General features: G+C 48.1%; 10 protein-coding genes and 1 non-coding gene across 14 annotated transcripts; 6 read left to right on the top strand and 5 right to left on the bottom strand.

Moving 5' to 3' along the window:
- Nucleotides 1–72: 72 nt before the first annotated feature.
- On the bottom strand, nt 73–1,627 carry FOXG_01331 (uncharacterized protein). The gene is made up of 2 exons (XM_018378150.1): nt 565–1,627; nt 73–513 (listed from the first exon to the last, which is right to left on the bottom strand). The coding sequence occupies exons 1-2, from the start codon at nt 1,330–1,332 to the stop codon at nt 235–237; spliced, it is 1,047 nt and encodes a 348-aa protein (XP_018234005.1). The 5' UTR covers nt 1,333–1,627; the 3' UTR covers nt 73–234.
- Nucleotides 1,628–2,017: 390 nt separating this feature from the next.
- On the top strand, nt 2,018–4,971 carry FOXG_01330 (uncharacterized protein). The gene is made up of 5 exons (XM_018378149.1): nt 2,018–2,565; nt 2,615–3,337; nt 3,400–3,722; nt 3,776–4,099; nt 4,147–4,971. The coding sequence occupies exons 1-5, from the start codon at nt 2,428–2,430 to the stop codon at nt 4,721–4,723; spliced, it is 2,085 nt and encodes a 694-aa protein (XP_018234004.1). The 5' UTR covers nt 2,018–2,427; the 3' UTR covers nt 4,724–4,971.
- Nucleotides 4,758–5,814, bottom strand: FOXG_01329 (uncharacterized protein). The gene is made up of 2 exons (XM_018378148.1): nt 5,752–5,814; nt 4,758–5,682 (listed from the first exon to the last, which is right to left on the bottom strand). The coding sequence occupies exon 2, from the start codon at nt 5,468–5,470 to the stop codon at nt 4,823–4,825; it is 648 nt and encodes a 215-aa protein (XP_018234003.1). The 5' UTR covers nt 5,471–5,682; nt 5,752–5,814; the 3' UTR covers nt 4,758–4,822.
- A 252-nt stretch (nt 5,815–6,066) lies between these two features.
- On the top strand, nt 6,067–7,322 carry FOXG_01328 (uncharacterized protein). Its single transcript, XM_018378147.1, has 3 exons — nt 6,067–6,511; nt 6,585–6,783; nt 6,837–7,322. Exons 1-3 carry the CDS (start codon nt 6,090–6,092, stop codon nt 7,221–7,223), a joined length of 1,008 nt encoding a protein of 335 aa, XP_018234002.1. The 5' UTR covers nt 6,067–6,089; the 3' UTR covers nt 7,224–7,322.
- Nucleotides 7,323–7,338: 16 nt separating this feature from the next.
- FOXG_01327 (uncharacterized protein) lies at nt 7,339–9,996 on the bottom strand. Its single transcript, XM_018378146.1, has 2 exons — nt 8,015–9,996; nt 7,339–7,962 (listed from the first exon to the last, which is right to left on the bottom strand). Exons 1-2 carry the CDS (start codon nt 9,476–9,478, stop codon nt 7,678–7,680), a joined length of 1,749 nt encoding a protein of 582 aa, XP_018234001.1. The 5' UTR covers nt 9,479–9,996; the 3' UTR covers nt 7,339–7,677.
- Nucleotides 9,997–11,235: 1,239 nt separating this feature from the next.
- FOXG_18068 lies at nt 11,236–11,317 on the top strand. Its single transcript has one exon. It is a non-coding gene; the product is annotated as a tRNA-Gly (tRNA).
- A 732-nt stretch (nt 11,318–12,049) lies between these two features.
- Nucleotides 12,050–12,517, top strand: FOXG_01326 (uncharacterized protein; the record flags this gene model as incomplete). Its single annotated transcript, XM_018378145.1, has 2 exons — nt 12,050–12,086; nt 12,132–12,517. 2 exons carry the CDS (start codon nt 12,050–12,052, stop codon nt 12,515–12,517), a joined length of 423 nt encoding a protein of 140 aa, XP_018234000.1.
- Nucleotides 12,518–13,811: 1,294 nt separating this feature from the next.
- On the bottom strand, nt 13,812–16,394 carry FOXG_01325 (uncharacterized protein; the record flags this gene model as incomplete). The annotated part of the gene is made up of 3 exons (XM_018378144.1): nt 13,812–13,862; nt 14,054–15,902; nt 15,961–16,394. 3 exons carry the CDS (start codon nt 16,392–16,394, stop codon nt 13,812–13,814), a joined length of 2,334 nt encoding a protein of 777 aa, XP_018233999.1.
- Nucleotides 16,395–17,442: 1,048 nt separating this feature from the next.
- Nucleotides 17,443–20,326, bottom strand: FOXG_01324 (uncharacterized protein; the record flags this gene model as incomplete). 4 transcript variants are annotated; one of them, XM_018378141.1, is made up of 9 exons in its annotated part: nt 20,185–20,326; nt 19,978–20,100; nt 19,647–19,930; nt 19,446–19,565; nt 18,863–19,398; nt 18,542–18,815; nt 18,320–18,495; nt 18,091–18,274; nt 17,531–18,046 (listed from the first exon to the last, which is right to left on the bottom strand). In XM_018378141.1, the coding sequence occupies exons 1-9, from the start codon at nt 20,235–20,237 to the stop codon at nt 17,568–17,570; spliced, it is 2,229 nt and encodes a 742-aa protein (XP_018233996.1). In that variant the 5' UTR covers nt 20,238–20,326. The 4 variants fall into 4 exon arrangements, with proteins under 4 accessions (XP_018233995.1, XP_018233996.1, XP_018233997.1 ...); XM_018378140.1 differs by having other exon boundaries at nt 17,443–18,046; nt 19,446–19,930; XM_018378143.1 differs by lacking the exon at nt 19,446–19,565 and having other exon boundaries at nt 17,568–18,046; nt 20,185–20,298.
- A 1,480-nt stretch (nt 20,327–21,806) lies between these two features.
- FOXG_01323 (monoamine oxidase) lies at nt 21,807–23,244 on the top strand (the record flags this gene model as incomplete). Its single annotated transcript, XM_018378139.1, has 2 exons — nt 21,807–22,130; nt 22,192–23,244. 2 exons carry the CDS (start codon nt 21,807–21,809, stop codon nt 23,242–23,244), a joined length of 1,377 nt encoding a protein of 458 aa, XP_018233994.1.
- A 1,181-nt stretch (nt 23,245–24,425) lies between these two features.
- Nucleotides 24,426–25,970, top strand: FOXG_01322 (succinate-semialdehyde dehydrogenase (NADP+); the record flags this gene model as incomplete). Its single annotated transcript, XM_018378138.1, has 2 exons — nt 24,426–25,798; nt 25,847–25,970. The coding sequence occupies 2 exons, from the start codon at nt 24,426–24,428 to the stop codon at nt 25,968–25,970; spliced, it is 1,497 nt and encodes a 498-aa protein (XP_018233993.1).
- Between the last annotated feature and the right edge of the window lie 251 nt (nt 25,971–26,221).

The raw sequence follows: 26,221 nt of genomic DNA, 5'->3' as shown, positions 1-26,221 counted from the left end.
CGGTGGTCTGGGGTCTTACGTCTGCTCAAAAGTTCATGCATAGATTGAATCATGTCACGCGAACGCTGCTAAAGTGAATTGACCGAAGGGAGTCTCAGGAATGCATAGAGCGGCATCACGAAACAGCCAGAGCTGCAAGTATTCCCAGAATTCTTGGTTCATTAATAACTTTTCATTATATGATTCTATGCAACCCATCCCAATTTATACAATTCATCATCATATCGCATTAATTTATTTGAGCTTGAGGACAGCCTTGCCAAAGTTCTTGCCCTGGAGCATACCGATGAAACCCTCAGCGGCGTTGTCAATACCCTCGGTAACGTAAAGCTTGGCCTTGACACTACCGTCAGCAAGCCACTTCTGGAGGTTCTCCTGGTGCTCCTTGTAGTAGGCAGGGCCGAAGGCAGGGTTGGCGACGAGGAAACCCTCCATCTTGACCTGCTTGGCAATGAGGTTGAGGAGACCCTTGACACCTTGGCGCTGGTCGGCGGGGGTGTTGTACTCGGAGATCTGAAGATTGTTAGTTATGTGGTATAGAAAGTGGGTAGAGTGTTAACTTACCAGACCGCAGACAGGGATACGACCACCGACGTTGATGTTGTTGAGAGCAGCCTCGAGGTGATCGCCACCGACGTTCTCGAAGTAAATATCGATACCGTTAGGGGCGAGACGAGGAAGAGCATCCTTGGGGCTCTCCTTCTTGTAGTTGAAACCAGCATCGAAGCCAAGCTCCTTGGTGATGAAGTCAAGCTTAGCATCATCACCAACGGAACCAATAACAGTGAGACCCTCACGCTTGGCAACCTGACCAACGATCTGGCCAACGGCACCAGCAGCAGAGCTAATGAAGATAGTCTCGCCCTTCTTGGGCTTACCGATTTGGTGAAGGCCAGACCAGGCGGTGAGACCAGGCATACCCAGAGGACCAAGGAAGAGACCAAGGTCAAGGTTGTGTGGGTTCTGGACCTTTCTCAAGTTAACCTTGGGAAGGGTGTCCTTGTCAACGCGAACGTATTCGGCGATGGGGAGGTAGCCGGTGACGAGATCGCCCTCGGAGAAGTCAGAGGTGTCGCTCTTGATGATCTTGCCAAGAGTTCCGTTGACGATGGGGTCGTTGATCTCAAAGGCGGGAGCGTATGACTTGACTGATGTGTCGCGCATCTTTCCGCGGAGGTAAGGATCGAAAGAGGCATATTGAAGCTCGACGATGACACCGCCTTGAGGAGCAGAGTCGATATCGACGGGGCGGTCCTCGATGACGAGGTGCTCACCAGCCACGGGAAGACCAGTGGGGATCTTCTTGTAAACGAGAGTCTTGTTCTGTGTCATTTTGGCGGTATGTGTTGTGTGTGATGTGAGAAGAGTATGAGATGAGATAGAAATGTATGAGATGAGAGTGAAGGGTATATAAGATGAAGATGATGTTATGATAGAATATGAGAAATGAACGACGTCACTGCAACTTTTATAAGACACGGTGCATCAAGTACCAAAGCCACGTCAAAGTGGCGCTGACATTATACCGAGGCTCGTTGGAGGCTTGATTTGTAAGGGACAAAGCATTGAGAATTTCTTCGACAACTAAAACGTCACAGCGCGAGGGAGGTCCACATATACGGTGATGTTTCCCAAAGCGGTAATGACCTCATGGATGATGCCATGGTAGTTGACTTCACGTCACCCAATCTGCAAGCTGAGAGTCAGTGACAACTTTAGAATAAGGCTTGTTTGTGTTACATGCCGAGGTTTATTATGTGTGACTTGAACAAATGCAGTAAGATTCTTATTATTTCTACTGTACAAAATGGTAAGTGAGAATAAGACGGAAACGGGAGCGGGGTGCGGGGTGGATGCTCGGATAATTAACTGAGAATGGATTGATGCGCTGAACCTCGGCGTCTCCGTTTCTTTTGGTTGGTCGTGGAATCCAACAGTAGAATTCTTTACAGGCTTCTAGCGCTGTCTATCATGAGCTGGACTCGAGTTTTTGCATTAACGCCGAGTGCTTTCCGGTCAATGCTGTTCGTTTCCTCACCGTTATTGGAAAACTGGAGAGACGAAAAGTCTGAGGCTGCTGAGTAATGACACAAGAGTCATGTCGAGTGTCAAACTTGCAAAAACATGAGTCAAGTCTAGGTGGCAACGTTATACGTGGCAGCGAAACTCTAACAATATTCCAACAACCAATCCAATACCGTATCAACACTGCCGAAGCTCACAGACATCTGTTTTCGTGATAGCTTCAATCAAATCATGCACTTACCCTAAAAGCATTCCACGCATCAAAGTATAACCGAAGCCCGAAAGCTTATTCTCCCATGTTATCATTATCATATCACCCCACCAGACATCAACCGCCGCGATAGACATCCCCCGCTAGCAGCGCAATGACTCGGAAGTCAACCAGGCGGTGTGTGATTGAACATGCAAGGAAACTACAGGAAGATCCAGCCGGCTCCCAGAGACGACGCCGATGAGATCGACCGCAAGTTCCGCGTGGCTAAACGGAAGCGCCAGCATGTCAGGATAGCCTGTAATCCCTGCCGAGAAAAGAAACGCGCTGTGAGTCTCGAAACGACTTACAATCCCGTTTAACTAATAGAAACGAAAGTGCAATGGTATAGAACCGACCTGTGATCAGTGTCAGACACGCAGTTTGGCGTGTATCTACCGAATACCCCCCAAAACGGTTGACTCAACCATCAAGATTCAAAAACAACTTGATACGCTGCAGCACAGTTTTAATCATTACGCGGATATAGTAGAGCAGCTGAAAACCTTACCTGAGACAGATGCGCTCAAGCTTTTGCAGAGGCTGAGATCGCCGGCGGATGTGAATGGGGCTCTTGCGTCCTTGCAGGGGAGTGTGCATACCAGGATACGACTGTCGAATCACAGGACGGCGCAGGCTATACTGCCGACTACGAATTCAAGGGTCGAGTTTGAACTCACAGCACTGCATGGCATTGTTTATCCGACGTTGGTGCCGATTGATATAACTTCTTTGGGAATTTCGCCTTTGGAAAAGCCGGCGCTTCCTGCGGCGCAGACGGAAACTTTGGTGCAGCAGATATCGCCGGCGAGTCCTATTGTTCTTTCGTCGGATCGGTTTCGCCCTCTTTGCGATAGTCGGCTGGAAGAGATTGATATTTCGTACTGGACAAAGGTTCCGATCAGCAATGAAACTGCCGCAGCGATGATCTCGCTGTTTCTGGAAACAGACCAGACGATCGTTGGGTTTATCGATGCCGATTTATTCGTGGAGAGTCTTGTGGAGCGAAAACCCCAGTTCTGTTCTATGTTTCTCGTCAGCGCGATCTTATACGTTGCCTGCGTAAGCGAACCCGACCCCAGAATCAAGCATTTCATTTGATCGCAAGCTAACTTGGATGACAGCATGCGTACACGGCTTCAGATTTGAACTCTGTAGCCGTCGGTGATCTTTGCTTCAGGGAAGCTGAAAGACTCTTCCGCGCCGAGGGATTATCCGACGACCTCGTCACGCTGGCGGCCATCAACATCTTCAGCCTCGCCTGTTTCTTCCACGGAAATGACAAGCTAGCTAAAGAATTGCTTGCTGCTGGTCGCCACATGGGAAGGAGACTGGGTTTATACGGTGTACCGCTGGATAGCCCGTCGTTGCTGGCATTTCAGGAGTTACCCGATGACTTGGTCCGTATGACTGCACATGTTGCCTGGAGCACTTACAACTGGTTAACGTAAGTGACTCATCAAATGGTTCATTCAACATTTTCTGAGAGTTTCAACACAGAATTCATGTTTTGTACTATCACGATGAGAGCATCGCGATACCGCCTGCTCTGCCAATACCTGGAGACGAACGACATGACGACCTCTGGCCTGAACATCCGCTGCCAGAGTACATGGGCTCATCGTTTACGAAGCTATGCGAGTTCTTTACTGCAATCCAAGAGGTAGCTGTGGTCTACTCCATAGCAGACGGAACGCCTATCGTTGATCGTGTTCCCATCGCTTTTGCAGAAGCAAAGTACCAGAAGATCTTAGCCTGGGCGGATTCTCTCGGCAGAGACATGGCATGGGACCAAAACAGCCAAGAACATGTCATGCTATTCCAGTGAGTCACCATTCCCCTCTGAGATAATCTACTGACTTGGTGCTTAGTATGTGGTTCCACTGCGCAGTTCTCGACATCTTCCGTCCCTTTGCCCAAGGCCACCAAAGCTACAAACTCCAATCCTTCTCCTCCCCTGACAGCACCCCCAAAACCATCTTCTCCGCCTCCCTAAACCAACTCAAACGCCTCGCTCTCCTCTATCGGACCCAGCAGATGCCCAATAGCTACATGCCCTACATCAACATATCACTAATCCACATCGCCAACACAATCTGCAAAGAAACCAACGACCACACCTCAAAATTCTACTTTTTCCTGTGCATACGCTACTGGCAGCATTTATACGTCGGCTATCCCATCTTTGGGGAGGTAGCACAGGCGTTTCTGACAATGGCGATAAATAACGGGTTGATAACGAATAGAGAGGCGAAGAGGCTTATGGCGGAGGTTAAGGGGCAGGGGAGACATCATGGGTTGGCGGATGCGGGGATCTCAACGAGTTTGATTGTGGATTTTGACTTGGCGATGACGAATAGGGGCGAGGCGGATGTTCAGGCTGTTGCGCAGAAGTTTGAGGAGGTGGCGTTGTTTGATGAGTTTGCGGTGTACAAGAAGGAGGATTAGACGGGCATTGTTTGAGGAGCGGAGTTATTATACCCTTGCATAGCTTGTCCTTTTTTTATCAGCATCATGGTTATGGAGCTAGGTTAATGAGAAGAGAAATTAGTGTGTTAAATCATTTCGTCTTCTACAGTAGTTTAAAAACCTTCCCTTGATCGTCGGAGCCCTTGTCTCTCTCCCAATCATCAATAACCTCACCATCCATGATACCATGTATATAAGCTGACCAAGAAATAAATACTCGTCTGCCGTCGCTGTTTGCCGTAGGACATATGATGTTCCACCTCCAAACAAAACGCAAACTACATCTCCACGCCTCATACAACGCGGCCCAAAACCAACATGTCCCGTTTCCGTGATAAACATCTTAGTATCATCAGCAGCTCGAATCAAATCTTCGAACCGCCGCGGTCCCGTGACAAAATCACAGTCGATCCTGCTGAGCATATATAAATCAGACGATACGACCCGCGGATCATGCGGATACAGAACCCTGAGCATTCTTTCCAAAAACCCAAAATCCTCAGGTGATGTCCAGCATGGCTCTGCCGACAGAGGAATAGCTTTTGCGGCGAGCCTCACGAGCTCGAGGTATCTCCTCTGATCGGTTTCTCTGCCGTCTTGGGAGATGTGAGTTTGGATCGTGAATTGCAGGGCAAAGGCTATGAAATTATTGACATATTCGTCGTCTGTTGGACGTCTTGTGACATGGTTGATCATAGGGCCAGAGCTCTCATGGCCGGCCATCATTGGAAGTATATAGCTCAGGTGGGGATAATCGGTGTATAAAGTCAGTTGATATTCTTATCAAACACAGCCTCGTACTTTGGAAATTAGGGAACCACTGCCTGATTGGGGTTGGGTTTTGTGCTTCACGTGCTGATATCTCGGCGGCATCTGTAACCGCAAAATCCACAAGGCGACCGGACTGCGAAGTGGGAAAAGGGTTAACTTGATGATTTCTATACAGTATTCCATATTAATTATGGTAAGTCTTCCATTCATCTTAGATGTTCTTCGGAGCAAGCTACCAAGGCCTGTCTAGCATTGAGTCAAGCGACTCTTGATCATAGTGTATGTAAATTGAGCTTGCGAATGATTCTGATGATGAAAATTCCTGCATCCTCCATAAATGAATAGAGTACTTTAACTTGGACGTGGCTGGGACCGTGTCATACCCGAGCAATGATTGGTCACCAGCATGATCGGGGACCCTGTCATGCCCAAGAGATGATTGATCAGGCCCTACAGGGCTTTGCACTTGGACCCTTAAAAAGTCTGAAGTACAGGGTACCTGTCAAAAAGCCTAGTTATTAGTTAATAATGCATCAAGTCTGGGAAGTAGTAACCCTAGAAATTTGCCGTCAGAATGACTCTCCCTCGTCAATCTCTTCGACTTCGCGCTTGTGCAACCAGCTTCCAGGTCTACAAACCTTTTGGGAACCGCTGTCGCTTTTCGGCTACAAACAGAGATTTATTCTATCACCCTGCCTCTCTTATGACGATGAACGGACACGGCGATCTAAATAACTCCCACGCTGGGAGGACGGCAGTTGAGCTGACACCTAACCCAGCCTACGCTTATCGATCCCTCGCCATTGACCCTTCCGATGACGTTTCTGAAATCCGAGAGAAATACCGCCCGTTTATTCTTGAAGACAAGTACATAAAGGATGATTGGGTTGCAGAATTGGAGTTGAGCACAGCTATTCAAATGGTTCAGTCGAAGATTCTCGATGAAGGTCTAGATCGTCTGCGCATCCTGGTCCTCTACGGTAGCCTACGGAGTCGGTCAGTTCTACCATCACGTATCGACCTAGCGTTGTGGCGTAAGCCGGAGATCCATATCTAACTTCGTTCCCAGGTCATACTCCCGACTTCTCGCCTTAGAAGCTGCACGAATCCTCCACCGTCTCGGCTGCGATGTTCGAGTCTACAACCCCGCCGGCCTCCCTCAAAAAGACGATATTCAACACAATCACCCCAAAGTTCAAGAGCTCCGTGAGTTGAGCAAATGGAGCGATGGCCATGTTTGGATTAGCCCAGAACAACATGGTAATCTGGTAAGCCCTCCAACCCTCCAGACATCGATGATAAACACCTAACACGAGAGCAGACTGGCATCTTCAAACAGCAAATAGACTGGATCCCCCTCTCAACCGGCTCCGTCCGCCCAACCCAAGGCCGAACCCTCGCCATCGCCCAAGTCAGCGGCGGCTCGCAATCCTTCAACGCCGTCAACTCTTTACGTATTCTCGGGCGATGGATGAGAATGTTTACGATACCGAATCAGAGTTCTGTGCCAAAGGCGTATACACAGTTTACATCTGAGGATGAGGGGGGTCGTATGCTGCCGAGTGGAAATCGTGATCGCCTTGTCGATTGTATGGAGGAGTTGGTGAAGTATACTATTGTTATGAGGCCGCATTATAACCTCTTTGGGGATCGGTATAGTGAGAGAGAGGAGAGGAGGGCAAAAGAGGATAGGGAAAAAGTCAAATAGAGATATAGATACCATACATGTTCGAGGAATAGATCGGTTGGACTGTTCTCCGATGAGAAGACGAATATAAATACATCGCGCTGGGTTTGGGTCATTGACTGGGGCAGAATACACACCGGCCACACGAAAACTAAATTGTATCATCACCAGAAACACGTACAGCAAGTGTAGTTAGAATATAGACTCTATCATGGACCCATTCAGCCGGCTCAAATGAAAGCAGGTTTGTCCAACTCTATCTATCAATTGTATAGTGGTAAATCCCAAAGTGGTACGTCTTCATCGTTACTTCGTCTCTCAACTCTCAAAAGCAGCCCTTGCAAGTTCTCCAATACGCCCGGGCGATGCGTCAAAATGGCCATGTCCCAAATGCACTCCACCCATCCAATGCTAAATGCCAATGCGGTCTATTGTAATTTTTATGGTTGTTTTGTCGCGGTAAGCTTAGGCCTCATTAGGCCTCGTCACCCTCCTGCTCGGCGAGGTTCTCATCTGAGCCCTGCCAATCGTCGCTCTCAAGGCCGTCGCGGCGGATGAAGAGAGATGAGACCCAGCCCAAAATGGCCAGACCGCCGAAGATACTCCAAGCCAATGCCTCGCCCTTGGGCTGAATGTTGATGGACAGACTGAATAGGCCACCGGAAACGAATGGTCCGAAGCTGCGACCCAGAGCAGATAGGGTTTGCGCCATGCCATTGAGGCTCCCAAGACTCGAGTGCGACGGGGCAGAGTTGGTGATCTATTGAGGTTAGTAACGTTCTAATGATGGCGCGCAATGTTGAAGGGCTCACCAAAAGCATGACACTAGAAAGACCACCCACGGCACAGAGGTTCTTCAAGATCAACACCACTCCAAGCTCGATGTACAGCCACATTTTGCCGCTTCCCAGGCCAAAGAAAGGCTTGCTGTCGGCATAGCCAACCCACGGCATGAGCAGCATGCTGATACCCAGTCCCAGAAGCGAGATTTGGTAGGTACCGAGATTGCCCAATCTGACCTTGAGCGCTTGGAAGAGGAAGGCCTGGAAGATGCAGCTTGCCAAACCTGCAATACTCAGACTGATGCCAATCTTACTGGGCAACAAGTCGCGGCCGGCAGGTGGCGGTGTAGCGGCAAAGATTGGGTATAAGCTGTTGAAGGAGATGTTCGAGAGTTGGAAGACGAGATACGTGAACAGAATGAGGATCGTGGTTCGGCTAAGGTCTTTCCATGCGGACATTGCCGGGTCCACCTTGTTATCGCTATCGTCGTCGTCGTTCTCGGTATCTTCGTCATCGGATTCCGATTCGAGCGCTCGTCCGGAGAAAAGAAGGGGCTGGTTCTGGGATTGGGATCGAGGCCAGCGCGCGCTCCAAGATGCTCGTCGAGGCGGGGGTGTGGGTGAAGAGAACCAGGATATAATCTTCTCGACCCAGGCGGGCTTCTCAAAGTTGACTTCAGTCTTGTCCAAGGTCTCTTCAAACCAGATGCTGACCACCACCACGCTGAGAGCGAGGAGACCAGCGGACAGAATGTTGGGGGCAAGATAAGGGTACTCTTTGCCCATCCTGCCGACAAGAATGCCACCTAGCGCAGGTCCGGTGATGCTACCAAGAGAGTAAATAACGGGCAAGTATGTGAAAGCGCGGCTTTGGTTGGAGCGATCCGTGACTTCTCCCAGTACAGTCGGAACACACGCGGCATTTCCATTGAGAAGGCCCATTGCGACATGTACAACAACGATCTGCCAGTATTCCTTGCAGAAGCCAAAGACGCAGAAACACCCCATCAGAGCGGTCGTGCCCATGATCAGAACTGGCTTGCGTCCAATGACATCCGAGGCATATCCCCAGAGGAAGTTGGTCGACAGCTGCGCCAATGCGAAAGAACTCGCGAGTATTCCGACATATAAACCAGCCTCGTCGTCAGGGATACCGGGCATATTGAGGACCATTTCAGGTAAATACGGCGATATCGAGTTCAGCGCGGTCTGCTCCGCAAGGGAGAGAAACGCCAACAACAGCAGCTGTCGCACAGGCAAAGGCGTCTCTTCTTGATCGTCGTCATCTTCGGAATCGCTTCCATTCGACGGGGCATACGGCTGTTCGAGAGGAGTCTTTGGCGGAGTGGTAGGAAAAGTCTGGTATCGATGAGACTGTCGTCGCAGGGAGCTGAGGGTAGGGATCGGCGCGCCAGCATGGAATGAACCAGACGAGGCTGTTCGATTGACAGCTCTGGCGGCGGCGTTCGAGGAGGCACTTCGTGAGGGCGCCATGATGAACAGTTCGTGCAGTCCAAAGGCCTCTTCAGACCTTGGGAAAGCTTGTAGAGGATGATCACCTCTCAAGCTTTGGGGGATCGAAAGAGTGGTGACGTAGGACGTGCGTAGCGAATCTGGAGAGATTTATTTGGCGGGGCTGACACGCGCCACGATGAGAACAAGGCTCTAGCTTGGCATTTGCTTAAAAGTCAGTCAAGCCTTGATGCCAATGATGAGGTATTCAAGATGATCGACCAATCTTCAATTGAGGTGAGACATCAAGATTGGATGGATTGCTTGCAGTTGATTGATGGCCCGAATATCGGCCGATCGGTCTTTTCTGGGCAGGTGCAGGAAGAAAAAACGCAGGTGATGGTTGTTCCTGCCCTCGTGAGCCTGTCGCAAGGTACGATCGCTGATGTAATTGTGGGGCGATTGACGTTCAGCATCCAATGAGGTATGACCGTTGACGGTGGCACCGGACGGCTTACTCCGGTGAAACTCAATGGAAAAGAAGCTTATCCAAGTTTGTGGTCGTTGAAATCGTTCTGTTGAAGATTTGATCGAGATCTCGATTGCACGTGCTTACATGCCTTTTGGGGAACGTGAGGATATGATGCAATTTGGTGAGATATGCGGATGAGATCGATCAAAGGCGTGGACGCCTACCCTGTACAACAAGAAGATGAATTGACAAACTTTCCACCCAACTCTCCCCTGTAAAAATTCTTTCTTGGCACGCACTGTTAGTGCCGTGTTAGGAGCGGGATTTTCTGCAGGCCACGCGACCACACAAAACTGCGGGGATGCTATCGGCTCCCTAACAGCAGTTTTCAGAGAAGGAATTTTGGAGAGTTCGCCTTCTCTGACAACACCTTTGTCGGATCTAATGGCGGCACCTCAGAACCAGAACGCCTTAGATATCGGAGGACGATGCCCATGGCATCGGTAGCGACATCCTCCCGATCAACGACGCCGATTGCGATGGGTTTTTCTCCTTTGAAGGCAAGCCGCACCGTCGGCCTCTGATTCCTTCCCGAGGTTTTTCCCTGCCGCCGCGACAGTCGACTACGAGCTACAACTTGGTTACTGGAGATTGTGGACTGCGTCGGCAGATGTAGTGATGCGCGAGAGAATTCTGGTCGGTGGAAAAAGTTCGACAATAGATTGCCCCCGAACCCGCTGACGGGTGACGGGCTTGAGAAATACAGCACCTTTTGTGCCATTGGTATGCTGGATGGTGAAGGAAGCGGGGTTTCCCTGTACCTAGCTAGCTCAGCACGTCTTTTGCTCCAGTAGGAGATCTGGCTTCGTTACAGCCACCCAGACGAAAAATATACAAACAAACAAACAAACAAACAAACAAACAAACAAAAACAAACTTTCCACCTTCAATTCACTGCGGATACCACGCGTACACATCGGTAGTTTGTCATGCTCTGAAGCGAATATCTCTATCTTTAGCGTAGAGGTTCTTAGCGCGGAAGAATTGACCTATTGCGATATGTTGCTGGCCACCGAGCGGTTTAAAGGCAGCCTGTCTGTTAAATGGACCCTGTACCACGAAGCTAGACCCTAGACGAGACTATGAATAACTTATACTAACCATTAGGAACACGAGGCTCTGTTTCTCCGTCGGCCATGTCTTTGTACCCGAGGAGAATTGTTGTCGCCATTAGTGAATTGAGATGAAAGCTCCCTCGCTGTTCAATAGTTTCCAGTCTGCGTTGCTGAATGAGTTCAATTACGGTACATGGACTCCATCAAGATAAGCGTAATTGGTTTAGTGGTAAAATTCTCCGTTGCCATTCGAGCAGCGTCGGGGAGCCCAGGGTTCGATTCCCTGATTACGCAGCAAAGCATCTTCTTTTGCTCTTATGGAGTCTTTTATCTCTTTTTGTCGATATCGCGATGCCATGATGTTGGTGTTTTGAGTTTTGACGCTGTGGCAGCAGGCGGCTGTCTCGTGTGGCTCCGTGTGAATGCTTAACCGTGATTGGCCAATCACCTCTGCCCCTAAAATCCAAAGCAGATGAGCAGTCTCACAGTATAGAAAACATGGTTGTTGATGGCTTTGCTAGGAAGAATATCTGAGAAGACGAGGTGACTGACGAGACGGTACTCAGTACCATGCGTGCCTAACGCTTGCTCAAATATCGCAATCGGCGCCATGACATGAGATGATGTTAATCAAGTAAATCGATATGCCTCAACATGAATCAATGTAGATTGAGACTCAAACCAACAAATGCATGGATACCTGGCTCCAATAGGGCCATAGGAGATGGCGTGGGAGTGCTTATAGTGTCTTGGGTCAAGGTATGTCTGAGAAAATGTAGTCTGGCTTGGTTTCTTCATTGGTGATCACGTCCCTTCGCGAATTGCCAAACAGCAATTAATTGTATTGCAAGCCTAATCAGTCCCAGCTGTAGACCCCCTTGAAACTTGCCAGCTGAAAACTGAATATGACGAGCAATCTCTCCTTGCATGCCGGTTGCTGAGGTATGAATGTAAGGGATTCCAGCTCCCTCTTTCGTTTCTCTTCAAACCAAACATACCAAACTATTCACACTTTACAGTATCATTATGGCACCGCCCGAGTCTCACATTCGGCTTCAAAAGGGTAACTATATAACTTGGATGCAATCAAACTACGCATGGCTGATAGCATTGACCAGAATCACCGGAGGCTTTGCTCCCCCTACACCAAGCTCGATAATCGGGATAGATGCTGGGGATGGCGAATCTCTTCAGATGCAGATAACTCGGCAATTCGCAGAAGCGGAAACAAAGACTATAGCGGCAGCGAACAACGACGCTCTCATTGATGAGTTGTACGGTATCTTGAAGGAAATACCTATGGGGCCACCTGCATGTAGTGAAGATATATATGGTTTGGATACTGGTATTGCTTGGATGAGCGAGGATTTACAGTGGACCAATAGTGATAACATAAGCGGCCAGGGGAAAAGCAGCGTACAGTCTTCCTCAGAGGAGAAGAAGAAGTTTGAGAGGGCGGTTGATATTATTCATGAGATTGCTGATATCGAGTGAAGCTAGAATTTCATTCAGCAATAAATACGAAAAATACTGACGCAATCAGGACTCATACTAAAAAACACTGTTTTTATTAGACCAAATCATACTGACAGTGTGGCAGTGCATGCTTGCTGAAGATCTCATTACGTGATCGAGGCCTTCGGGCTGAAAGGTTTCGTATATGACCTTAGCCTGTTGCTCGGAAAGCGATCTCTAAGATGGTAGTAACCCTCTACTGATAGATAATATGCAGCTAATAGGATCACCTTCTAACCATTAGAACGGCGTTTCTTTATACGAGGCGTTTCCAATACCTTCCAACCATCCAATTATATATCTTAGTTTAATTCCCTGATCATGTAATTAAAACGCTTCTTTTACTCATATATAATATTTTATTCTTATATCTCTTTTTATTAATATTACAATAATACAATCTTAGTATTTTAAATTTTAATAGTATAATAGTAAAGGTAGCTTTTTTATACAATATTAGGTAAATTTATAATTATAATTAGCTATGTACTTAATAATATGATATAAATACAGAATATTTAATTATTAATTATAATTAATATTAAATTACTTTTTATATTAAAAAGAAGTGTATTAGCTAATATTGAGGTTTTAGTCTCTATATAGCCCTATACCCTCTTGTATAAGCATATCTATTTCTTCTGCAAAGGACACCCTTTTGAAACTCTTTAACGGAACCCTAGAAGCTGAAAGGAAACGGCCATCCGTAAGACCACACATATCCTCCAGAAAACCTCCAATGGTTTCAGGGAAATATTTTCCAGCCTCAAAACTGTGAATGATATCCAGGAATGGTTCCTGGTCAAGAACTCGATAGCAATAGAGCTGATCTTTCTTTCGATAAGGCCCAATATGCCGAATACGTACATGCGGCTTCGAGAAAGAAGCTACAAGTTCGTGGGTCCTACTAAGCCCAGTTGGAATGTTCCATGAGTTCGCTACAGCCAGTAGCCAGCATATCAGAAACTGCAGATCGACTTCTAACGCGACCCATAATTGTACCTCACTAAATTGGTACGGCAGCAAATTACCATGCTGTCCACGGAATAATATGACCCTTCTATGTAAATCCGGACAGGTCTGTACCAGGATTTCAATCACGTCAAGATACGAGGTTAGCCTGCTAACAACCCGATCCAGTAACAGCCTAGGTTTCAATGCACCATAAAGAAGCGACTCGAAAGCTGTCGTGTGCTGTCTTGCACGCATTTTGTATCTTGGCAGCTCAAATGATAGATCGGATCCTTTAACGACATGCGCATCTCCACCGTATTCAATCATCCGCTGGATCATCCTTACTGATGTAGGGGACCATTTGGAGAAACTACTTTCAAGTGTCAGTTCGTGGAGGCCGTTGGTAGCAAGCTCCGGTGAGGGAGTCCGCATAAAACATGAAATAATAAAATCCTCGAAGCCGGTAAGATGATATGCTGCGATACATGGAAAGGATCGATGAAGATGCCCCGGCCCTCCGCGATCATCCAGAGTACCATTTTCATAAAGGTCCTTAGTTACTTTAAGAATCTCCAATATGGCATCTGGACTCGCTCCCCTGTTATTCAGTCGATTGCAGTCACAAATCGCATCACAGCAATCTGCTACGACTCCGAGCTCATAGAACGTCTTCGCCAGAATGAGCCGGCATGTGAGCAGCTTTAGGCCTGTATCCATTGACGTTGTCTCATTTGACTTGTAATTTACAATTGATTGACCAGCTTCAGTGTCAACCAGGAAGTCGTGAGCTGTCCGATGAATGAACTGGACAGGCCGTGTGAGTGGATAGATCGCTTTGGGGAGATCCTCTTCGTCTTCGGTAAAGCCAGACTGTCCACCAACTTGTAGCATCCCAGCACATCTGGTCTGGATATCGCTTTCTGTCGCATCGCACAGAGCATTCAGCTCAGACAGTTTCCTCTCATTAGCTTTGGGTGAGAAGATTAAACCGTCTTCGACCTTTATTGCCAGTGATAGTTGGGCCAGATTGGGCTCTGATATGAAGTGAAAGAGTCTGTTCTTGTCCCTTAGTCCTGTTTTCCAACCGTCGGCTATGACAAAGCGGAAGTATCTTGCAGCGGTCTGGCGGTATACTCGACTTTTCCCATTTAGTCTCTCCCACATTGTCTGATAAAGAGACTCAAGCTCGTCTGGGAGCTCTGTAAGCCTTTGGGAAAGGATTTCTTTATTATCGCCATTCATAATTCCACTGGTGACACTTTTCGTAGCAAGAGCAAGCCAGAGGAAAACCCCTTGAGCTTTAGCCAAAAGGGTAACTGTGAACTCTCTGAGTGGCAAAACGTCTCTCCGATCTTGTGGCAATTTGCAAAATTCTTGGTATACATAGACAGCCATCTCGGGTCTAGTAAGATTCTCTAGTTGTAAGCTTTGGGCTCCAATACTCTCAAGCCTGTTCAATAATTTCGTTTCAGGCCGACTTGACACACACACTTTGACCTTCTGGTATGTTGTGAACTTTTGAATTGTATCCAGGAGCACCGAGAATCCGTCCTTATTCGATATTTCATCAAGGCCATCGATAAAAATGCAAATAGGGTGAAGTCCAGCACGAAACAAAGAGTGAAGAACTATCTCGACCTCTTGGGATGACCACTCCTTGTAGAAGTCCTTCGATTGTGAGAATGCGAATTCCGCCAACACTTGGTCGATGGCGTCTTTATCGTCGGATATGAGGTCGTAAAGCAAGGAACATAGAAGGCCCTTGATGCTGTTTTGAGGTTCATTGCCAATTTTCCAAAAGAAATGGGATAATAGCCTAGTCCTTGGGTTCCAAGAACTGAGCATATCTCTGGTGCTACCATCGTTGATGATGAATTTGATCAGTGTGCTCTTCCCTGATCCTGGCTTTCCTCGAATCCAGAATAATTTGTGATCTGACTGTAGCCAGGTACTGAAACCTTCCCAAATATGATCAATTTCATCAACATTCTCGTCAAATCTTGGATTTTCGCTTGCATCGTCGCTTCCGTCATCAATCTCTTGCTTGTAGGTTTTCCAGGCTTTGTATGCTGGGTCCTTGCGACAAACGCGTTCATATGCAGCGAAAACCCTTTCAAAACAAGCATCAGATGACGGTAGCACGGCGTTATATCTCTCTCTGATTTCCTCTGACTTCAGGCTCTTCAAGAGTCGTTGACGCTGGTTGTCTGAAATGTTCTTAATGGCCAAGGCCTTGAACTCGGAGGTGAGGTGGGTGTTGATGGCATCGCGCGTAGCTTGGGCTTCGATGGACACCAGTTGCTCTACCCTGTTGTAGCCTTCTGCAATCTTGATAATGAGGTTCTGGAGATCAATTTCCAGGCTTTGGAATCTTTGACCCTGTCGTTGTGCTATCGCAGTATCCTGGTCGCTGTTCACAGCAGGCTGTTAGCAGATGTTGATGAGGTGAAGGTGAATAGAGTCCCCACCATATTTTCAACAGAAGCTCCGTTTCCATCACTTCTTTGCACATCTTCAAAGACTTATCCAACTGATTGAGCTTGGCTCTGTGCCTGTCCGCGCGAAAGGCAGAATAGACAGCTATGAACATTTTGCCTTTAGAATTTTGGTACCACTTGGTAAGCCTTTGAGTCTCCTTCCTCAACTCTGTAGCTGCATCGATGCACTCCTTCGAGACCTTGGATAGCTTGTCGCCAACCTGGGTTCCTTGGGGTACTTGTGTGCCACGAGACTGAACGCGCCGGGCCGCGTCCATCATCTTGGCCGAGTACTCCTCAAGCTCGTTCTCGTTTGGAGGCATGCCATCGTAAATCTTGAAACTGAGGGAGACGAGGCTGCCAGCAAAAGCGATCACCTGAACAACGGCGCTGGCAGCGCCAAGGGCCTCTAAGCCGGTTGCCATCCCGACTTCTGTTGGGCTAAAAACTTGGGACGTCTATCCTAAATGGAAAAAAAGGATTTGAGGGAATTTAGTATAGATTTAGTATAGATTTGGTGGATCTTAGATTAATTCTTCTTGCACCTTATCTCAGGGTCAGATGTGTTCTGCTCCCTGACGCGAATAAAAAAGTCCAGTGTTGGAAAAGAGTTGAAGTTGGAGGAATTTGGCAGGAATTGGGCAACACCCATCCTTCAGAAGGGAGGCTGGCAGGAGACCAATGCCTCAAAATCTGACTGCATTTGCGATACTGTGATACATTGTTGCCCAATCAAGTATGCCATTTCAAGCCCAGTTTCACCTTGCAGGTTGCCTTGGCACTTCGTACTCGCAGTGCTTTCCCCCACCAGCGAAACATCCTGATTAAACATTAGGTAACATGATGAAGTAGCCGGAACATTTAAATTCACACTTGATGACTCGCTCAATACGAATTAACACAAATTGACCAAATTTCAAGAAATGAGAGCAAATCACTCAGAGGTGGTCAACGACATCACAGATTCGATAATTTGGCTAGGTTAAGGGCAGATGATTCCGCTGACTGCATGCTATCAGTTGAGGATTACATTTGTCATCCAGTGTCTTGCTGTCAGACTTTTAGGACCAAGGCGGGACTGGATAAGGAGTGCATACTGTTATAAGCGGACAGCTAGCTACTATGAGGACTGTATATATCCTTATTTAAGCATTCTAGCATCTAAAGTCCTTTGATCTAGTACCTTGAAAAGATTTAGTTTAGCTGTTTGAACCTGAGGTCGACTCTGATATTCCGTATAAATCTGTCTCGTGCATTTAAGTTCAGAAGACTTCATATATTACAAGAGGTTTATACAACTCGACCCATATCCTTACCTAAACCTCATCACATAGTCCACAGGCTTATGACAAGTTAGACGTCAGATTCGGGTCTCATGTACGTCTCTTAGGAGAAAGTTACTTAAGTGAAGTTGTAGACATCTCTTTGAACCAACGAACGATAAGAAAACTGTGAACTTGGCATCAGATATTTTTGGTCTTTCTTAACAACTCGACCAACTTGATGCACAGCTGCCCTAGTATCTCAATCTTCATCTAACCGTAAAATACAGCATAATTCGAGAAACCCCCCCAAGCCAGACCCCTCTAATTTTCCCCTTACTCCAAAGTCAACATATTCCCAGGCATGATATCCGGATCCCCTATCTGATGCACAATCGACAAAAACTCCTCTGACGAAATCCCAATATTATCAAGAAACTCCATATCACTCGTCATAGGATTCTGCACACAATTAATCGGAACCTCCATACCCAGCGTCTCCTGCGCAAGAAGTCGTTGTTGCTCCTCATCAGCCTTTCTCGCTAGATCTTCGTCTGTTACTGCGAGAGATAATGTCTGAAGACCTTGTTGTTGGACTTGAGCGACGAGTTCTTGGCATTGCGTTTCGAGATAGACGAGCTCTTGCTTTCGAACGGATGCGAGGCGGTTGCCGCGGGCGATCATGTTGTCGAGGAGCTGGTGGATTAGCAGACGGCAGCCTTGGTCATCTGCTACGCCGGGGAAGAGGGCCGTTGCCATGTTTAGATGTAATGCGGCGCCGAAGGTGAACTCGAGATCGTAGGGGAGAAAAATCTCTGTGGAGTGTTAGTGGAAGTTGAGGAGGGGTAGGGGAACTTACCGAGAAGACTGTACTCGCTGGTGAGGATTTGGAGTGTTTTGACTGCTGATTTTATACCGGTTGAGATGACGGCCGCTGTTTGGCCGAGGAATGCTTCGGAGTTCTCATTACCTGGTTGGCCGAGAATGTCAAGACGTTCCTTGAGGACTGAGAGTAGAAGTGGTCTTGTGGCGACGATAACGCACTGGGGCTGTTAAATCTGTCGATGAGAAAGTAGTGGATGGCTTACTTGGTGGTAAAGAAGGGTTATATACTTTGTGCCTCGAGGCATGGTATCAACCGAGTTTCGAAATTTGAGTGATATGATTCTTTCTATTTCTTGGGCGTGATGGGCGAGTGTATGGAGGATTGACTTGGTTTGCTCGAGGAACTGGTCAAGTGGTGTTTTCTCTGGCTTGTAGAGTGCTGAAAGGTTAGAAATCGATGGAGGATTCTTCGGACTGAAACTTACTGGTCAATATCACGGACAGAAGATGAGACAGATTCACTTGAAGACTGCGAGCGCTATCATCTTGCGACCCAACGTTTGGTGGGTTGACTGGTGTAGAAATGTCACTATCTTGAACAGACATAGGAAGCCCCAAAGAAGACGAAAAATGCCGGTCCATGATATACAATGTCCACCATAAATCACGACAAGATGTGACTGTCTCACTGCCGAGCTCATTATCAGGTAACTGCGTATGCAGACCTTCCAACTGAGCAATTCGAATAGCCTGGCCAAGCTATATACTCGTTAGTAATGAAACACACACTCCTCGAAAGTACCTACATATACGTGAGCAGACTCCCTCTCATCAATCGAATACAAATACAAGCCAACCATGGCCAAAACCTCTATCGCAAATAAGCTATCCTTCCAAAGAGCCGTATGATCCGGCATCAGACCCATCGCACGCACAAAGAACTTTGCACCGGGGGGTTCCTTGGATGGGAGAGGCTGGGATGAGAGAAAGGCTGTTCCAAAGGCTAGAATCAAGAGAAACTTGACATACCAGAGGCGGTTCTCCTCTGCCTTGCTCTGCGCATCAGAATAGAAATCACGGATCTGGTTCACGAATTCTACCTCGTCGAAAAGACGGTATGTCTGGCCGAGGTGGAATTTGAAGGTGTGGAAGAGATAGATTGCGTAGTCGAGGGAAGGTAGGCCGCAGACGTCGGCTTTTTCTAGTTGCGTCCATGAGAGCTTGTAGACGTCCTCTTCGATTAGTTGGGGAGGTATGTTGAGACCGCCTGGTTGGAGCTTATCGCCAAGCATAAGCATAAGTCGTAAGGTGAACGACCACGTGGACCACGGCGCGAGCCATACTATGAAATAGTTAGAATATCTCACACACACCAGTTCTTGCACTCACTCCATGTGCGCCTATTCTTGCGAGTATTCTTGATGATCTTGGAGGGTATTGTAAAGGCACTCGGCCAGATAGTCAACGGCGACTCGCCGGTTTGTTGCGAGTACGAAGAAGTAGCTGGATCTTTAACGGAAGGGTCAGATTGTTGTTGGGAGCCTACCGTGAGCGCAGGAGAAGCAGGACTGGTATCAACCCCGCACTCACCATTGACATCGTTTCCAAAAGCAGCATCGTTAGTGCGCTTCAATCCGGGAGAGTAATTATCTCCAACTTGAGATGATGGTATTGGTGGCGAACAATATGAGGGGTGAGAGTTTTGAGAGTGGACGGATGCTGCGTCCATTGATGAACGGTATGGCGGAGGTGCTGAGGCCGTGGGAGGCGAGCGATATGTAAATGTTGTATCTACTTGACCTGCACTGTCGAAGATGTTATTTGTCGGTGAGCGTTGTTGCTGTTCTACTCGCTTTTGAAGATCTTGGAGATATCTTGGGTTCGTCAGTGAGGGTCGAGATAAGGACACCTAGTGACGAACTTCTCTGATACCATCACCTTTGCTCCTCCCTCTGTAAAGCGACATTGCACAGAGCGACGCTGGCAATTCTGACACGGGTCATCGCCAGAGCATTTGATCTTACTCTGTCTACACGCGACACAGCTATGACGCCGTCAGCCCAGAACAGTCTCAGCCACCAAACGAGAGGGGCACATAGATAAAGCTTAAAGCGGTGACATAACATACGCATTGGCTGTTCTTCTTGTCTTGCGAGGTTCCTTCTGCGCGTCTGATGCCATTTCGGCAGGATATCTTACGATGCGTCGAAGAATCTTTTGGTCATGGAAGCTCCAAAAGAAACAGTTTTTTTTGGCTGCAGTGTGTCTTGGGTTCCCCTGCAGTTTGGGTGTGAGTGCGACTGACCCTGGCACCCCCGCACAAATGCCGATCAAGTGATTGGGTTTTGACGTGGCCGTTACCGGGGGAATATGGGGACGACACTCGATGAACTACCGGACTTGGTATGATGCATATCCAATTATTGTGCTAATATTACTATTTGAAACATTCTAGAAGGATTATTGAAACATTAACTATATGTACGGTTTGTCTGAATTGACTTTGTGATGCTCTGCGAATGGATAGCTTGTTTTCTTGGCCAACGGTAGATGCAGCAGTTAGACAGCCAAGTACCTATTCCTCCCCAATTACAAACGTGACCGGCCTTCGCTCACTGGAATGCCGTGGCTAGATAAGCCCAACTTTCCCCCTTGCAACGTCAATGAACAACACACTATCAATCCCCACAATATGCACTATATCCCATTGGTCGCTGAAACAAAGGCGTCTGGCCACGGGATCAGTGGTCCCAATGAGGAAATAATTCTTCATATCGCACATTAGATCAGCAAAAGCGAGGTCGTCGTCATACATGACGGTTTTTTTTTTGCTCCTCACTTATCATGTTTGTGGGTGAGATATCGAGGGGAGATTGCAGGGATCGGGAAGTAGGCCCTTCCGATTGGTGAGGCAGCGAGATAATTACTCTTTTGGAAATATTTAGCGGTGCTAGTGGTTTTGGTGTTGATGACGGTAAGTTTGAGATATCGATGTTTGGGCCAATTGTTTGATATGGATTTGTATCATGCATGATAACGGTTCCAGTAGAAAATATTAGAGCGCTGGTAAAGGGATTGGCACCAGCCAGTCCTGGCTTAGGCAATCCAAGCCCGGGTTTGTGATAATGATACCAAACTTATGATAATTTGGAGGCCGAAGATTTATCGACGGCTCTTGTTCCGGAGTGTATTCGTTGTTCATTCCAGGGCGCTATATTTCACTCAAGTATGTCTTCACAGGACAAAGGTATTGCCTGCCTATTAACATCATTTAAGTAGCATGAGATCTTTTAATAGTGACAATTCAGGGAACTATCAGTTCTAGACCGGATGCTCATCCGACTTGGTCCCCGTCCCCCTGCCCGGGCCCCCAGCAGTTCTCCATGTCTCGCAGATACCCCAACCGTGCACAAGTCATTCTAGAAGCTATCCATGTCAATACGTCCAGATGAAGTAGTCTCAGCCGGCTTGGAACGGTGAAGAAAATCCGGGGGTTAGGCTAAGCGACTTGATCTCCACGGTGGGGTAGGACGGTCTTCAGTCTCGGGTTGGGCATCCGAACAGAAGATCATAGGATCTGGTTTGGAGAACTTTACTGTGACCCAAAGCTTGATGGGATATCACTTGAAGACTGAAGCAGTTACAGGACTCGTCCAGCATCGTTACCTTTAGACCTAATAGCGGCCCCTGGGTTATCGGAACGGGAGTTCTATCTCTCTCTGCAATATCCAAGCATACCCAAGTATCACTATGCTAGACCTCGTCATAATCGGCGCCGGCTTCTCCGGTCTTCAAGCTGCAGTCACCGCCCAAAAAGCCGGTCTATCGATCGCAATTCTCGAATCTCGCGACCGTGTTGGTGGTAAATCCTGGACTGTTCCACTCAAAAACGCAAACGGAAAAGCAGATCTCGGCGCTGCTTGGGTAAATGATGAACTACAACCCCTCGTTTGGTCGTATATCCAACAATTCGGACTCGAGGATCAAATCGTGAAGCAAAGACTTGGCCATAAGGCTGTGATGGTCAGTGCAGATGGGGGGAAAATTGAGTTTCCTTTTGGTATTACGCCTGACGTAAGTTATGAGAGGCATGGTGTGAGCTGGAAGCCTGGGGAATGTGTGCTGATTGGGATAGTTTACGCATGAAGAGAAGACGAATCTTGAGATGGTTAGGGATCATATCCAAGCTGAATCTTTGAAGCCCGATGGATTCCGGAAAGATGATGATCAGATCAGTTTGGATCAATATGTTCGAAATCTCGGCGGCGGTCCCAAAACTCTCGAGATGGTGAATCTTTGGGTTCGAGTTATGCATGGTCTAGAATTGACTGAAGAATCCGCAGCCTGGTTCATCGAATACTGTCGCACAAACCATGGCCTTTTAGCTATTCGAGCAGATGATCGTACGGGTGGTAATTACATGCGCATCAAATCTGGTACACAATCCATCGCCAAGGGCATTGCTGACCTTATCAGCCATGAGAACATCCACTTCTCAAGCCCCGTTTCTTCAATCGAGCAAAGCAAGTCAGGTGTCGCTGTGAGAACGACGACTGGAAAGGTTATCAAGGCCAAGAAAGTCATCATCTCGATACCTTCAGCTATGCTCAAAGAACTCACCTTCTCACCCCCTTTACCTAAGCGAGCACAGGAGGTCTACAATAACACCAAATTAGGTCATTACAACAAAGCCATTGTGTTTTACAGCAAACCTTGGTGGCGCGATGGTGGATTCAACGGCTTTTTCATGGACTTCCGCGGCCCAGCCTGCGTTGTACGCGATACCTCTTTCGACGATGAAGGTATCTACGGGTTCACTTGTTTCGTCAACGGTAAACCCGGTGAAGAATGGAGTAAACAGTCCCCTGAGACTCGACGAAAGGTTATTCTTGATCAACTCGCGCACGCTTTCGATTCGTCGGAAGCATATAACCCGCTTGAGTTTGTTGAGCAGATCTGGCAGAATGAGGAGTTTAGTCGTGGCGCTCTTGCACCCGTCACAAAGATCGGACATCTTGCCAAGTATAGGGATATTTATGGTAAACCGGTGGGAAACATTCACTTTGTGGGAACCGAATATGCGACGCACTGGAAGGGATATCTTGAGGGTGCTTTGACGTCGGGACATGCTGGGGCGAAGGAGGTTATTGAGGCGCTGAAAGATCAATCTTTGCAGGCAAAGCTCTAGGTTGGAAGGTTTGGCTGATTCAAACGACGGTAGCAATAATTGAGTATGTTTTTATAGGTGAGATTGGTGGATCTATTGCTAATGATGAAGTCTCGTAAGAGGACCCAAACCCATGACTCCTTTCAACACTACTAGTGTGCTATGCTGATGAATGCTATACGCTCCCTCATCAACTCTCAGCCATTATCTGCAATACGGCCCTTGCACCGCGCTAGCCTCCTCGATTCTTCTCCTTTTCTCCCTTAACCTCCTCAGCTCAGGTGAGATGAATAGGTTGATGGATTCGTGATAAAGCTCTGGAAGACCGACAATTACAGTCGCCAATTTCTTAAGCAGCATCTTCCGAATGCCTTCAAATGGCGATGGAAACTTGCCAGCCTGAGAAACAAGTACAACAAGCAGAGCGATGACGACTCGGTAGTTTCCATCGGTGTCGAAACCATCCTGCTGTGTTCTCTCCGCCATAAGCGCCCGAAACCGGTCCAGATATTATCGGGCGAAACTGTTAATGCTCGCCACATTCAAACAGCTCGAATAAAGGAATGCTATGGCCGTCATGATGAGGTTGTCGGTTTTCGCGAGGGGGAGGACACGTTCTCGCCATGTGTGGCTGAGAGCTTATATCAGCACAGAGAACTTAGTTCACATGCAGGGCGAAACAATTTTAACAACTACAATGGTAACCATGATACTCCATTAAGTAAAGATACATACATTTTTCGGCCTCCTCAGCTGCAGCCCGGAGAGTGCTGGACCGAAAGCTCCATCCATCTCGGGTTGAGGTCTGCGCTGAACTCAGCATCGGCTTCTCAAGCCGAGATTCTCGATAGCGGCAATTCTTGGGCGGCGCATCACGAAGGAAAGCGGCGGCAAGAACTTTGACGGAATTGGTGAGACTTCTTCTCCTTCCCCTTTTGTTCAGCGTTTCATCTGCGGTCCTCGGGGTCTTCCCCGCACCGTGGACTTCCCATAAACATCAAGCCCCAACTGCTCATGATCAGCTTATCAACCGGACACCTCCGCAGCTCCATCTCAAGCCGAATACAGGGAGACTACCTCAGCGCATCGCGCCGTATCTAGAGATAACGATACCTAACACCAACGCATCATTCGCGATCGTTGTATAACGATACCCGTCACCAGATTCAATCCCCGCTCACCTGCATCGGTCACCGCCCACAATGACATCCCTCACCTCTACCCTCAAAGATCCATCCCTCCTTGTCGAAAGCCGACCCTTCATCAACGGCGAATGGCCTCTCTTCACTTCCTCTCAAACTTTCCCGGTCTGCAACCCCGCGACAAACACAACCATCGGCTCAGCACCAGAATGCACCGTCGACGACGTCAACAGCGCCATCTCCGCAGCTTCAGAGGCCTTTCCCCTGTGGCGCGCTCAATCAGGCCGCCAGCGCGCAAAGATAATTCGCAAAATCGCAGAGCTACTGGTAGAACACAAAACTGACATCGCAAAGATCATCACAGCGGAGAATGGAAAGGCGAAAGCGGATGCTGAAGGGGAGGTGATGTTCTCGGCGGGGTTCTTCGAGTGGTTCGCGGAAGAGGCGCCGAGGCTTTATGGTGATGTTGTCCCGCATTCGCAGCCGAATTCGAGAATTCAGGTCATCAAGCAGCCCGTTGGTGTTTGTGGTTTGATCACGCCTTGGAATTTCCCTTTGGCGATGGCTGCGAGGAAAGTCGCTGCTGCGCTTGCGGCTGGGTGTACGATTGTGCTCAAGACGGATGGTGTGACGCCTTTCTCCGGGAATATTCTCGGTGTCCTCGCTGAGCGCGCTGGTCTGCCAAAGGGGGTTCTCAATATCGTCACTGCTCTGGATAACACACCGAAACTAGGTCTTGCGCTGTGCGAGTCTGACGTCGTCAAGAAGATCTCCTTCACGGGCTCAACCCGAGTAGGGAAGATCCTGATGAAGCAGTCAGCCGATACTCTCAAGAAGCTATCTCTAGAGCTTGGAGGCAACGCGCCCTTCATCGTGTTTGACGAGGCCGATGTCGAGACCGCGGTATCCAGCGCCATCATTGCCAAGTTCAAGGTGACCGGCCAAACATGCGTTTGCGCCAACAGGATCTACGTCCAGGAAGGCATCTACGACCAATTCTCCAAGCGCCTAGTTGAGGAAGTCGGCAAGTTTAAAGTCGGTAACGGTGCTGACCCTTCAGTGACACACGGCCCGATGACGACGAGTGTAGACAAGGTTGAGGAACATGTCCAAGATGCCCTCAAGAATAAAGCTACTCTTCTCTTCGGCGGTCAGCGATTACCCGATCTTGGAAAGAACTTCTTCCAGCCGACAGTTCTGGGCGATGTTGACGATACGATGGCCGTGACTTACGAAGAGACATTCGGACCACTTGCGGCGTTGACCAAGTTCAAGACAGAAGACGAGGTTATCGCAAGGGCGAACAAGTCTGATGTAGGATTGGCTTCTTACATCATGACAAACAACCTAGCGAGATCGCACCGCGTGCAGGAGAGATTGGAGTTTGGTATGGTAGCCATCAACACTGGTGTCATCTCAGACTGGGCTGCTCCGTAAGTACAAACAATTGTTGCAGCGGATCAATGACTGACTGTTTGTAGATTTGGCGGTGTCAAACATTCTGGTATGGGGCGTGAGGGTAGCAGGTATGGTGTTGATGATTACATGGTTCTCAAGACGATTGTCACTGGTGGTATCAATACTGTGTACAACCCAAGGCTATGAAGAAGGAGCATATGGAGCAAACATGCTCAAGCAAACGGCATCGCAACAACAATTCTGTGACCCATCAAGGTTGCTTTCCACCGTATTCCACGTGATACTCATGCAGTGAATGGAGTCATTGAGGCTATTGTTGCGATCATTGGCATGAGCTGCAAACGACAGTGGCAACGACTGACAGCATATCAACTCGCATATCTACCAAATCGCATCATCTCCTCTCCCAAACATTTTTCAGTCAACCCTCCTATCTA

This window comes from Fusarium oxysporum, chromosome 1, assembly GCF_000149955.1.
Source record: "Fusarium oxysporum f. sp. lycopersici 4287 chromosome 1, whole genome shotgun sequence".
Taxonomy (NCBI): Eukaryota; Fungi; Ascomycota; class Sordariomycetes; order Hypocreales; family Nectriaceae; genus Fusarium; species Fusarium oxysporum.
Note: the sequence above shows the minus strand (reverse complement) of the source record. Positions and strands in the feature narration are given on the sequence as shown.